We start from the raw sequence: 14,325 nt of genomic DNA, 5'->3' as shown, positions 1-14,325 counted from the left end.
AATGCTTAGGAGTTCCGGAAGATGGCGGCGTAGGAGGACGCTGGGCTCACCGCGCGTCCTGCTGATCACTTAGATTCCACCTACACCTGCCTAAAGAACCCAGAAAACCGCCAGAGGATTAGCAGAACGGAGTCTCCGGAGCCAAGCGCAGACGAGAGGCCCACGGAAGAGGGTAGGAAGGGCGGCGAGGCGGTGCGCGCTCCACGGACTGGCGGGAGGGAGCCGGGGCGGAGGGGCGGCTCGCCGGCCAAGCAGAGCCCCCGAGTCGGGCTGGCAAAAGCGGAGGGGCCGGACGGACTGTGTTCCGACAGCAAGCGCGACTTAGCGTCTGGGAGGTCAGAAGTTAACAGCTCTGCTCAGAAAGCGGGAAGGCTGGAGGACAAAGGGAGGGAGAGCTGCTGAGCCCCCGGACGGCAGAGCTCAGCTTGGCGGGGAACAAAGGCGCTCGCCAGCGCCATCTCCCCCGCCCATCCCCCAGCCAAAATCCCAAAGAGAACCAGTTCCTGCCAGGGAACTTGCTCGCTCCGCGCAAACACCCAACTCTGTGCTTCTGCGGAGCCAAACCTCCGGCAGCGGATCTGACTCCCTCCAGCTGCCACAGGGCCCCTCCTGAAGTGGATCACCTAAGGAGAAGCGAGCTAAGCCTGCCCCTCCCGCCCCCGTGCACCTTGCCTACCCACCCCAGCTAATACGCCAGCTCCCCAGCACCACAAGCCTGGCAGTGTGCAAGTAGACCAGACGGGCCACACCACCCCACAGTGAATCCCGCCCCTAGGAGAGGGGAAGAGAAGGCACACACCAGTCTGACTGTGGCCCCAGCGGTGGGCTGGGGGCAGACATCAGGTCGGACTGCGGCCCCGCCCACCAATTCCAGTTATACACCACAGCACAGGGGAAGTGCCCTGCGGGTCCTCACCACTCCAGGGACTGTCCAAAATGACCAAACGGAAGAATTCCCCTCAGAAGAATCTCCAGGAAATAACAACAGCTAATGAACTGATCAAAAAGGATTTAAATAATATAACAGAAAGTGAATTTAGAATAATAGTCATAAAATTAATCGCTGGGCTTGAAAACAGTATACAGGACAGCAGAGAATCTCTTGCTACAGAGATCAAGGGACTAAGGAACAGTCACGAGGAGCTGAAAAACGCTTTAAACGAAATGCAAAACAAAATGGAAACCACGACGGCTCGGATTGAAGAGGCAGAGGAGAGAATAGGTGAACTAGAAGATAAAGTTATGGAGAAAGAGGAAGCTGAAAGAAAGAGAGATAAAAAAATCCAGGAGTATGAGGGGAAAATTAGAGAACTAAGTGATACACTAAAAAGAAATAATATACGCATAATTGGTATCCCAGAGGAGGAAGAGAGAGGGAAAGGTGCTGAAGGGGTACTTGAAGAAATTATAGCTGAGAACTTCCCTGAACTGGGGAAGGAAAAAGGCATTGAAATCCAAGAGGCACAGAGAACTCCCTTCAGACGTAACTTGAATCGATCTTCTGCACGACATATCATAGTGAAACTGGCAAAATACAAGGATAAAGAGAAAATTCTGAAAGCAGCAAGGGATAAACGTGCCCTCACATATAAAGGGAGACCTATAAGACTCGTGACTGATCTCTCCTTTGAAACTTGGCAGGCCAGAAAGGCTTGGCACGATATCTTCAGTGTGCTAAACAGAAAAAATATGCAGCCGAGAATCCTTTATCCAGCAAGTCTGTCATTTAGAATAGAAGGAGAGATAAAGGTCTTCCCAAACAAACAAAAACTGAAGGAATTTGTCACCACGAAACCAGCCCTACAAGAGATCCTAAGGGGGATCCTGTGAGACAAAGTACCAGAGACATCACTACAAGCATAAAACATACAGACATCACAATGACTCTAAACCCGTATCTTTCTATAATAACACTGAATGTAAATGGATTAAATGCGCCAACCAAAAGACATAGGGTATCAGAATGGATAAAAAAACAAGACCCATCTATTTGCTGTCTACAAGAGACTCATTTTAGATCTGAGGACACCTTTAGATTGAGAGTGAGGGGATGGAGAACTATTTATCATGCTACTGGAAGCCAAAAGAAAGCTGGAGTAGCCATACTTATATCAGACAAACTAGACTTTAAATTAAAGGCTTTTTGAATGCTTAAAATCATTCAGTTTAGGGCTTTGAAATATAATAAGCACAAAAAAGTGATATTTGCTTATCTAATAATTAAATGTAATATAGAAGTATTTTCCCAAAAAAGCAAATAGTACTCCCTCAAGATAAATATACATCATGAAAAAAAAATACCCGACTTCTTTATTTTCTAAAAATGCATCCATATGCTCAGTGAAGATATAGGGCTTGAAGTGCATTTGGAAATATGAATAAGACTCAAAGAAGCAAAAAGGTAGTTTAACAGCATTCTGGGCACTAAACATGATGGAAGCCAAGATACAAAGACAGAATTCACATGAAACAATTAGATATAATAAACAGACTGGTTGAATGGAATAGGGCCTAATCCTAAATGAGAATTTTGTACTAGAGCCAATAGGTTTCAGACTGTATTACAAAGTGTCCCAGAATTCCAGAGAAGTGCCTAGGGAACACTGTATAGGTGAAGTCCAAGTAGAAGGAGGCTGAATTATTTTCATTCAAAACATCTCTAGATTTACTTTTCTTTGTTTGGGTCTCAGGTTAAAAAAAAAAAATTAACTAAAATTGTCTAATATATATATTTTTAAATAAGCATTTGGAAACTACTTCCACAGGTAGTGGATAGCTCTTGAAGGTTTTAGACTAAAGGAGATTCATAAAGAAAGAGGTAGTTTAAGAAATAAACTTCAGCAGTACTTTATAGGATGGCATGACTTGCTTTGTTTTAAGGACACTAATAAGGAGTTTACTAACATTGGTAAAGGAAAGGAAGAACAACTCCAATATTTTCTAATAGATGCAACAAATATTTAGTATGTTTAGTGGCTGGAAGAAGATAAAAATAAAAAATGGCTAATGAAAAGGCAATACTGTGGGGCACCTAGGTAGCTCAGTCGCTTAAGCATTCAACTCTTGATCTCAGCTCTAGTCATGATCTCACAGTTCGTGGTTTTGAGCTCCACATCAGGTTCTCTGCTCTCAATGCAAAGCCCGCTTTGGATCCTCTTTTCATCCCCTTCTCCCTGCTTCTTTCTTTCTCTCTCGCAAAAAAAAAAGGCAATACTGTGACAAAAAAAAAAAAAAAAAAACACACAGTAGAAAGATACCATTGAAGAGGAACATCATGTGTTTGGTTTTGAACCAGTTATGTTTGAAAAGATGGCAGGATATCCAATAGAAATGTTCAGAAGACAAGTGAAGGTACACAATTGAAGCTCATGAGAAAGCTGTCCTGGAGAAAAGGAAAGGAGTTATTCACGTAGAGGCAATAGTTGAGGTATCTCTAAATGAAAGAGCGTGGAGAGAGAAAATTAAATAATTGAGGACTGAAACAAGGGGGTGCTGCATATAGGAAAAGAGGAGGAGAATCAAGGAAGGAAATAGTCTAGTGAGTAGAATATGGCTAGCACAACATCATAGGAAGAAGTTTTTCTTTTCTCCATCCACATGTTAACCAAAACGTACTGAGTGTCTGCCATTTGTCAAACCTGTATTTCCAGAGAGTGCTAGAGGTCTACTGTATCAAAGTTTTAAGAGGAGACTTCAAAGAGAGGTCCCAGTGGAGCATATAGAAAAGTGGTGATGAATGAAACCAAATTAGAGGGCATTAAAGAGATAATGTGGGGAGAGGAAACAAAAACGTGAGCACCGAATATTATGTTCACTGAACATAAACAATGAAATACATATAAAGATATTAATAGAATACAAAATTAATGCCTCTGTCTCCCTACTACACATGCAACTGAAAAATCACCTACTTTGAAGAATAGATTCCTCCAGATGTTTTCAAATCTAAAATATTTTTAGAATTGACAAATTCATATGAAACATTTTTAAGGCTTTAGCTTCATTAACTAGGACACGTCAAAATTTACAGTAAGAGATGACATTTGACTCTAGTTCAATCATTCTTTTTTTTTTTTTTTTTTTTTTTTACTAGGCAAAGAACTTTATTAATCTTGTTTCAAACTTTATTCCCAGGCTTCTTCAGCTTAATTAGCTGCAAAGAATGAATTGTGTATAAGCAAAAACTGAAAAGAGCTGCAGTGTCCAAGGGGCTTGGGCTTAAAAATATTAGAGATCTAGATTTTATCAGATCCATGAACAAAATTTTTAAAAAGCAGTCATAATATAAAATAGCAGCTCCCAGTAACTTCTTCAAGTTTTATCTTCTTCAGAAGTTGACTCAATTCAGTTTGCTTCATTCTTGGAAGCTTCATCAAAATTCTCCACAAGATCTGGAACTTCATCATCATCATCCTCTCTGGTAGCAAGTGGTGCCTTTCCATCCACAGATTGTTTGGGCAGAGCTTCAGCCAGCCTTCTTAAACTAGTCAGACTGTCTGCACCAAGTTGGTTTAAGATACTGGGTAACATTTCTGTCAGCTGCTTTGTCTCAGCATGGCCTGTAATGGTGAAAGTGTTCGCAGCCAGGGATGCCTGAACTTTAGGGTTGTTAAAGTGGATCACTGTTCCTTGGTTTGTGAACATATTCACTTCTTCAATACCAGAGATATTGTTTACTCCTAACTTCTTTAAGGAGAACTGAAGTTTTTTATCATCTGCTGTAGCTGTTCTATGAGCCACCTTCTTCTTTCGGCGAGCAGTTCCTTTCCCACCAATGCGCACTTGTGCTTGCAGTTTGGCGAGTTTCTCCTGGTTCATGATAGTTTCTTTCATCTTGTTGGAGCGGAAATGGGACCGCGCGGGGGACTAGGGTAGGCGCTCAGGGGGTCTCGGGTGGACCAGCTGAGATTAGGTGCACACACGCGGGGACGCAAAATGGCCTCTAGTTCAATCATTCTAAAGTCAATTCAATTCATAGGATAAATATCCAAAATTATAAAGTCCTTGTGGGAAGCTGGTATGAACTGAATGATTGTGGTCTCCCTGCCCCATTCATACGTTAAAACCCCAATCTCCAATGTGATGGTGTTTGGAGATGAGGCCTTCAGAAAGTAATTAGGTCACAAGAGTGGAGCCCTCATGATAGGATTACTGGTTTTATGAAAAGAGACATGAGAGAATTTATTTTCTCTCTCTGTTTCTGCTGTGTATGCAGATGTCTATCTGCAAACCAGAAGGAAAGCTCTCACTAGGAATGAAATGTCACTTTGGGCATTATGATTTTGGATTTCCCAGACTCCAGCAACTGTGAGAAATAAACTTGTACTATTTAAACTACTCAGTCTATGGTATTTTTTTTATAGCAGTCAGAATTGACTAAGACAGAAGCTAAAGTGTATTGATCTGCCAAAATACAAGTAAAGTGTTGTAGCAAGTGCCATCTTGCATCCATGACTTTGGAATAATAAATTTCTATTCATAGTGCAGAAAAACAATGTACATAGACATACATAATATCTTTTAAAATAGATAAATACAAACTAAACTACACTGGGAAAATGTGTCAGTTACTGCAGTATCAAGAAAAGAACACAAACCTATTATCAGGAACTGGGTGCATGATTCTACAGTCAATTAATTAAAAATTACAACTTTAACCATAAAGATGTATAAAGTTTAATGCAATAGATAAGACTATAAAGCAAACACTGGTTTACTGTTGTATCAGTAAATTTCATTTTCAACTATGAAATGAAATAGTCTATTCCCGTTCCTTACCATCATGCTACAACAACTGATAAATATTTACCTTTATGATTATAACTTATTAAAAGAAAAGAAAATATTCAAATGTAGTTTTAGTGGATTTCCTCTTATTGGAATTCCTTTGAGAAGCATTAAGTAAAGTCAAATTCTCAATATGCATCTTACTGCATTTTAGCACTTAGCTTGCTTTAAGCTACAGAGCATTTAAAAAAAGGGGTCTATTTTACTTGATCTTAAAATATATTTCCAATTACATATGTTACTGCTTATATGATACAGGTCAAAGATTTACATTGCTTCACCAGCTCTGATTCATGGCTGGATTATGCAGAAATTATCTTCTATTTATTTAGCAAAATGCCACATTTTAATCACAGGTCATGGAAGAAGAAAACTTCTCATTCCAAATCAAACACCTATGAAAAGTCTGCCTGAGTCATGACTATTATATAATGGGAAATTCAAGAGCAGGTGATTCTTATAATTACATATTTTCCAGCCCTATGCCAGCTTAGTCTCTATGAAATGTCAACCAATGCTACAGGGCAAAAATGGGAGAGAACAGGAACAATGAGTAATTTAAAATAAAAATAATTTTGGTACATTAGAGTGGTCTCAGAAATAACTACTTCTATAAATAAAGCTACAAACCTCAGATTAAAAATGGCTGTCTTCATAACAAGCTAAAATTTATAAATCATGTACTCAAATTTGTTTATGAATACTAAGTCATTTTTTCACATGAAGCTGAAAGAAACTACTGAAAAGTAAATAATCCATGTGTGAGCATATCTTTAGGAATTAAAAAGCATCTAGGAAACTATTCATTACAATGGACCACATGACTTTAAAATGTCATTTAGAGAGTTTAGTTTTATGGAACACGTTTTCTCATGCTGATTTTATTCTCTAGCTCTATAAATGAAATAATAGCTAAAACAAGAGATTAGTACACAAGGAACTATTATCATCAATGTCAAAGCCACATTTAGGTACCAAGCTCTTCTCCTGCTTCCTAAGACTCGATTTGATTAAACGGCACTTCAGATTATTACCAAACAACCTGTGGTCTATTAAACTGAGCTTATAGGTGATGAGAAAAAACAGGCATGAGTCTCAATAATGCATAAACTTTTAACCAAAGTTCCATGTATGTTTTACCATCCTGTTAATATCGCTGTCAAAAACAAAATGGGAACTATGTGTTTCAAGAAATAATATCTTGGGGTGCTTGGCTCAGTCGCTTAAGCATCCAACTTTGGCTCAGCCCTATGTCAGGCTCTGTGCTGACAGCTCAGATCCCGGAGCCTGCTTCAGATTCTGTGTCCCTCTCTCTTTCTCTCTGCCCTTCCCTGGCTCGTGCTCTGTTTGTCTCTTAAAAATATATAAATGTTAAAAAAAAATTTTTTAAACAGAAATAAGACCTTAAATACTTAAGAATGATACTCTAAAATTACTATAGAGTATCTAAGGATTATTGCCAATACAGTCCCTAAGAAATGGTCTCTTATAATGAACTCCAACCTAAGTAGACTGAGTACTGCATCAACTGGAGTCTACCTAAATCATCCACCTGTTAAAACATGTGTTCCTAGCATTGAGTAAGCAGTAGGACTGTCACTGTTATGACATGTAAATACAAGATCAGACAGATTTGGATTGACTGAAATATATCTTCAGACAAAAAAGTCTGTTTATCCATGTATCTCTATATGCATTCTTATAAAATTCTTACCAAAATGTGCATCCATAAGCCCTATCAAATGAAGTCTTTGAACTGATCCTGTAAAAAATATTTCACTCTCTGATAATGTAAGTACATTATACAAATTTGAATGACTTTCATCAGTCTTGAATATGTAGGTATAATACACTTTCTGTATGAATTATAGGAGCCAACTGGTAGGAAGGATGATAATCTTTCATCTTCTACCACTTTGAGTAGGTGGTATATGAAAATGTAACACATGAGTGATTATTTTTTTTATTTTTTTTTAAATTTTTTTAAAGGTTTTATTTATTTTTGAGACAGAGAGAGACAGAGCATGAATAGGGGAGGGGCAGAGAGAGAGGGAGACACAGAATCGGAAGCAGGCTCCAGGCTCCGAGCCGTCAGCCCAGAGCCTGACGCGGGGCTCAAAGTCACGGACGGCAAGATCATGACCTGAGCTGAAGTCGGAGGCTTAACCGACTGAGCCACCCAGGCTCCCCCCATGAGTGATTCTTAATGATAAATGAACAAAGTTATCAAATAATCAATGAAATATAAAGTTATTTTCAAAGTAAATAAAATATCTCACAGCTGCCCCGGCAGAGTAGCAAATTTTCCTTTCATAACTGAATTTTGGTTTTTACATCCCGCTGTTCATATTTAAACATTTAGAGCAGGAATGCCAAGAAAATTATCTAAGCAAAAACATAAAGTCTCAATATGTATTTAAAGTCCCTTTATATCACTATCATTATTTTAACTCTCACTTAAAGCTGAATTAGGAAGGTATTCCCCCAGAGACTGGTACTTATCTCTGTGAATATTATATGTAAAACTCAGGATAATGCTATGTATCTTTGTAAAGTACATTAGGTCATAGATTAAGTGATGAGGAGTTCTTTAAATATAAACACTGAATTTATTTTGAACATTTGATTAATATTAAACAAGCTAAATTCTTTAAGAAAGAAATAATAAATATGTAATGATTTAAAACATTTTAATGGCTAATAATTACCATTTTAAAATGTAACTATTTGACATTTCTTTAACTTACTAAAAATTGTTATATTCTTAAGTTTTTGGATTTGAAACTTTCTCTGAATAGCTCTGCTATGATAAAGCTAGACTCAGAGTTTAGCATTTTCTGAAAGAAGAGCCTACATGATTAATATAGAGACAAGCAAATTAAACAAAGGTTAATATATTCATTGGCACCCTAAATGAAGAAATTTTTGCACCTTAAAACAAAATTATTTTATAGACTAAGTAAAAGATAAAATGGTTCTCATGCTTTGATGCATAAATGTTACATTCACCAAAGATTAAACAAAAACCATTAGGTTAACCATCGAATATCCTAGAAAACTTCTTGCTCCTTTTCCATAAACTTAAATCTATGTCTAGATATAAATCTAGAAAAGATTTTTTCTTCTCCTTACCATTGTTGTCTGCTCACTCCGCTCCTGTGATCACAGGATATAATGTACATACTCTCTAATGCTGTTCCTATAACTTCATGGAATAATAATAGCAGGCTAAGAATTCAGCAGAATTCTTCCCTTGCAAACCTTCTCATCAACTACCACTAGTTAATTTTAAACAAGACAAATAACAGGGGGATTGGTTTATCTTAACAGTACTTATGTCCAAACAGTAAATGGTTTCCTCATCTGGCTTCAATGCCCATGACCCACCAGACCTGTTCACAGCCCTTCCCTAGCTTCGGATGTGTTTCTCCTCTGGCCTCTGGCTGAACTTGTTCTATAGCTTGAAATAACAAGACTGAAAAACAAAGAGAATCATATTCAGCACTATATATTTTAAATTAATCTTTTCCAAAGTGTAGTTCATGGACCACAGCCATCAAAATAACCCAGATTAGTGTCAGACTGTAGATTCCCTTAGATTCATAAATCATAAAATCATACTCTCTGAAAGTAGAACCAAGAAAACACAACTTTAACAAAGCCCATTGCTTTAGACCTTTTAACTATAATTTAATATGTTGCTATTAGTAAATATATCTACACATTAACTCTTTTTTCCCTCAAAAAATCTCAAGAATTCGTTATCCAGAGCAAAAACTTTCTGAAATTATGGATGAGACTATCGTTTCTCCAGAATATATCTGAATCTCTTATGCCCAGCGCCTGTTTATGGTAGAGCTTCAATCAGGGCCTACTGAGCTGAACTAGGCCAAGCCAAAGAAAGAGTCTGTTTATAAGCCAACTAGAATCTACTCCTGAGACTTTAAGCATTCTAATTATTTTCTTTTCATTTTAATTTCTTCTCCAGTAATTGTCTATGGAAAAATGGATACCTTAAAATCCTATTTCTATTTATACTGTGAAAATGACATTTAGATGATATATCACATAAATGTTTGTAAATACATTCAGAATAATCATTGCCTGAGAGATTAGTAGGAGACTGCAGTATTAAGATGGAAAAGAAACTTACTTTACAGTGTATATCCTTCAACACATTATGAATTCGGTTATGGCCATGACACACTATTTCAATTTGGGGCCAAGTGTGCAAAACTTATTCCATGATCATGTAAGATGAAATTCTGTGAAGTGTAAGTATATTCTCATCTCTATTTTAATCTATCATTCTCTGGAATAAATCTCAAACGTAAATTTTAATTCAAGATTTCTTATACTAGCCATGTGACCTTAATAAATTCTTTAAACCTTTTTAAGTTTCAGTTTCCTCCTTTATAAAAGGGGGGTGAAATGGTCCAGAAAGATTCCTCAAAGCTACACAATAAGTAAGGACACATCATTCAACCACTTTAAGTCCTTGGGAACCTCCCCCAAAGAAAGGAAAATAAAATCATTTAAAATCATTTATTAAATCAGAAAACTGATTTGATAGCTGAGCTATGACGGGCTCTATGATTTTAACAACTCCTTTACTACTTTACGCTCCCTTCTTAATCTTTAGCTGTCTCTAGCACTTGCCAAAAATATCAAAATTGCCAAACAAATATCATCTTAATTAAATGAAGATAAGCTTTCACCTGAACATGGTATTTCTCAAACAGGTGAATAAGGTCTAGGAGATGGAACAAATTGAGGTTTCTATGATAAATTTAGAGATTTTTGCTCCTGGATTATTATTCGCATACCACAAGTGGGTGTAATTCTGATTTGCACCTATACTTTTAAACTTATAATAAGTACACACACATTTAAGGAAAACAAAAATATCACAATTCTAAAAATCAAATTGTCTTCATATATCCACAATCTTGACACTGCTAGTTGCCAAGGATGCCACATACTGCTACTTCCAAAACCTGTTATAAACAATAATTTTTTAAAGATCAAGAGTTAAATGATGTCTTAGAATCAAACAGGCCTCGGTGCCATCTTTTGGTGAAGGCTGCCTCTCTGTGGCAGAATACAATGTGTCATGTTCTCTGAAGGACAATTTTCTCTTATTTTTTTTAAACTGGTAGAAAAGATCTGTATAATATTCATAAATACATAGATTTAAATACAGTATTTTTACTACATCTTTCAGAATATTCTTGGATTCAGGTTTGGAAAGGTCTTGGACCCTGAGGAACTGCCTCACTCACAAGCATGTAGAACAAGGGATGAAAATAATTATTTATGCAAGTAACAGAAATCAAGTAAAATACAATTGCTCAAATAGAATGGTCATGTTTGCTGTCTTTTTTGAAAGTTAAAGTCATTATTCACTTAAACTGAGTGACCTCTGCTGGTCAGAAAGACATACTTATTAACAGATATCGAGCCTACCAGAAAGCAGCTGTTATCTTAATTTCCTGAAGGAATTACTTAAAAATACTAAGTGTACCATAAGATGATGCTTCTTACTCACTTAAAGAACAATGATACAGGAACATATCCTATTTCAAACACTGAAAGCCAAGAAGCAAATATCAAGTGGATATCTTTGAAGAGCACTGATTTAATTGTTCTCTCTTCATTAATGACTACTGTTAGTCGTAATGAAAGTAGGCTTAAAAGACCTTCTTATTATATTTAGGAAGGACATATGTTCTACAATGAATTTTTTTAAGACTTGGTACTTTTAACCATATGATAAGTGAAAAAATTAGCATGTGTGCATTTTTTAACAGAAAGGAACAAAATATCTCTCAATCACAAGCATGCAACTTGTTATATCTCAAAAATAAAGGATTTACTTAATTAAGCAATATTATCACAGAAGTGACATATACCTTATCTAGAATGGAACATACTCCCTCATCAGAAACAGTAAAAACTAATTAGAAGAAGATACCCAGAGGGCCATAGTAAACATTTCAATAACCAATATCAAGCTGCTTTGTTGTTTTCATTCAAGGCATAGGTATACCAAAAAGCACCACTGAGAAAAAACTCTGCAGATTCTTTTTTTTACATTTTAATGGAGGTCTAAACCTTTGGCATGAAGTATACCAATAAAAGCGCCAAAGAAAGTTGCCTGAAAAAAATTTTAGTCAAGAAAATTATTATAATTCCTCATTGCTAATTATTGTAATATCTCATTCCCCTCTTCTTCTTTTTTTTAATCTGTTTAACAATGTCCAGAGGGAGAAAAAGAAACATATTTGGTCTCTGCCTCTGCAAATACTGAAATCTATTTATATGCAAATAAGCTATCCATTATTAGTATGAGAAGAGACTTGTGCATAAAGGGAGAAATAAATTATCACTAGAAACCATTAATGAAATCTATTTCAAAACATAACATTTTACAAGAGCCCTCATTCATGTAATATTTGTTTAAGCCTCGAGGGGAAATAGTGAGTTCTACACTTAGATGAAACCTGATACTATATTATTTCCCATGCCAATTTGTTTTGTAAAATGCATTTATTCTTTCCCTAGAAATGACTTGATAATTGTAACTCCAATGAGTCTTTTTAAGAGAACTTTATCATTGAAGTTAAAGTCCTATGTGTTAGTCATATAACTGCCAGACTTTTTAGGGGAGTTTATTTTTGCTCTGTTACAATAATTGTTATTCCCTGAGGTTTAAAAACATTAACATTCATTTTTATACTCTTATGGTAGTAACATAAAAATAAATGAGTTTTAAGAAGAAGGAACATGAGTCTTTCTGGAATAAGTTGAATTTCTATAGAGAAGAATAAAATAAGCAATAATCAATGCAGACTATAAAATAATTTCATATGCTTTGCCCATTTTCTCTATGGGTTTCTTATTTTATTTTTTATGTAAACTTTATTGTGTTTATCCATTTCTTCAAAAAGTCCAAATAGAATTTTAAGTGGTATTACATTAATACATTAGAATAGAGAAAACTGGTATCTTCATCATATAAAATCATCCCATTCAAGAGGCTACCCTCTTGAGTTAGTAGAATTAGTTCCTCATTTATTCAGACCACTATCTGTGTCCATTATCAGAATTTAAAAATCCTCTTTATGGAAAACTTTTGCCTTCTAAGTTAACTCCTCAAAACTATTCCTTTTGGGAGATGTAATTACTTTTATTATTTTTTTTATACATGATCACTACTGGTATAGAAAAATGTTACTGATTTTTATGTCATTCTTATATCAAGCAAGTGTGCCAAAATTTCTTATTAGTTTTAATAGCTTCTGGATTTTCAAAAGTTGTTTTGCTATACGATGCTATAATCTGAAATTAAAGATAATTTTATTTATTTTAATCCCTGTAGTTCTTCTGTGTTCTCAGGTATTCTCTCCTTACGTACTGGTCTGAACCACCTACTTTGTTAAGAAAGTTTGGTAATAGTGGGTATCCTTTTCTTCCTTCCTTTAAAATAATGCACAGTGTGGGTTTTAAGTTTATAACCTTTATCAAGTTAAAAAACTTACTTGTAATGATAGTTTTCTGAGTTTTTGTTTTATAAGCACACTAAGCAAATTTAACTAAGGTATCATTTCTACAGTTCTTTATTAAAGTATTTTTTTAATGTTACAATACAGAAAAATGAAAACACCCTGAAATGCACTGCTAACTCTCTTGTCTCTGGCCTTGTTAATTTATCTTTGCTCTTAGATGACTGAGCAGTTTAAGATGAAATGTTCTGCCCATTACCCTCTACCATGCCTCATGCTGGCATTTAGGAGAGAAGAGCACATGACAGTGAGGATGTGGTATTATTGTAGTAAGGAAGTCAGCTGTTCTACTTATTCATCCTAAAGCAAAGCCCACGGTTCAACATACTGCTGCCTTCAACAAACAAGACAAAGTTTCAAATCAGGAATGTTGTTAAAAGAGAGAAGAAGAGAATAGTACTACTTATACTGCTGTACCCAAAGAATACCCAAAATAGTCTGGTTTTTTTTTTTTGTAATGTATGACTGGACAGCAAAGTTCACCAGGCATATGACAGGAGCTAGCAGCATGAAAGACAAAAATCAAAATAAATTGTATAATGGGCCCTAGAGGAGAAAAGATTGTTTAGGAAAAAATAGAACTTTAAAAATTCAATAAATAATAGATAAAACACATTTATAATGATATTGCATCTATAAAACAAAGAACAATCAAAGAAAAAGAAAGTATTCTAAGAACATATAACTGTTAGTATAGAAAATTCATGGGGCGCCTGGGTGGCTCAGTCGGTTAAGCGTCCGACTTCGGCTCAGGTCATGATCTCACGGTCTGTGAGTTCAAGCCCCGCCTCAGGCTCTGTGCTGACTGCTCAGAGCCTGGAGCCTGTTTCAGATTCTGTGTCTTCCTCTTTCTCTGACCCTCCCCCATTCATGCTCTGTCTCTCTCTGTCTCAAAAATAAATAAACGTTAAAAAAATCTTTAAAAAAAAAAAAAAAAGGAAAATTCAATGAAATAAGAAAATAGCCAAAGGGA

General features: G+C 36.1%; 2 protein-coding genes across 4 annotated transcripts in view; both read right to left on the bottom strand.

Moving 5' to 3' along the window:
* Positions 1 to 14,325, bottom strand: part of STPG2 (sperm tail PG-rich repeat containing 2) — a 549,964-nt gene that overhangs the window by 226,507 nt on the left and 309,132 nt on the right. The gene's annotated exons all lie outside the window — the stretch shown is intronic.
* LOC131507302 (transcription factor BTF3-like) lies at positions 4,100 to 4,944 on the bottom strand. Its single transcript, XM_058721859.1, has one exon. It carries the CDS (start codon positions 4,831 to 4,833, stop codon positions 4,345 to 4,347), a length of 489 nt encoding a protein of 162 aa, XP_058577842.1. The 5' UTR covers positions 4,834 to 4,944; the 3' UTR covers positions 4,100 to 4,344.

The sequence above is a fragment of the Neofelis nebulosa genome, chromosome 3 (assembly GCF_028018385.1).
Source record: "Neofelis nebulosa isolate mNeoNeb1 chromosome 3, mNeoNeb1.pri, whole genome shotgun sequence".
NCBI classification, from domain to species: domain Eukaryota; kingdom Metazoa; phylum Chordata; class Mammalia; order Carnivora; family Felidae; genus Neofelis; species Neofelis nebulosa.
Note: the sequence above shows the minus strand (reverse complement) of the source record. Positions and strands in the feature narration are given on the sequence as shown.

Excerpts from the sequence above, each read along its gene's own strand:
- LOC131507302 (XM_058721859.1), bottom strand. The coding sequence starts at position 4,833 with ATGAAAGAAACTATCATGAACCAGGAGAAACTCGCCAAACTGCAAGCA.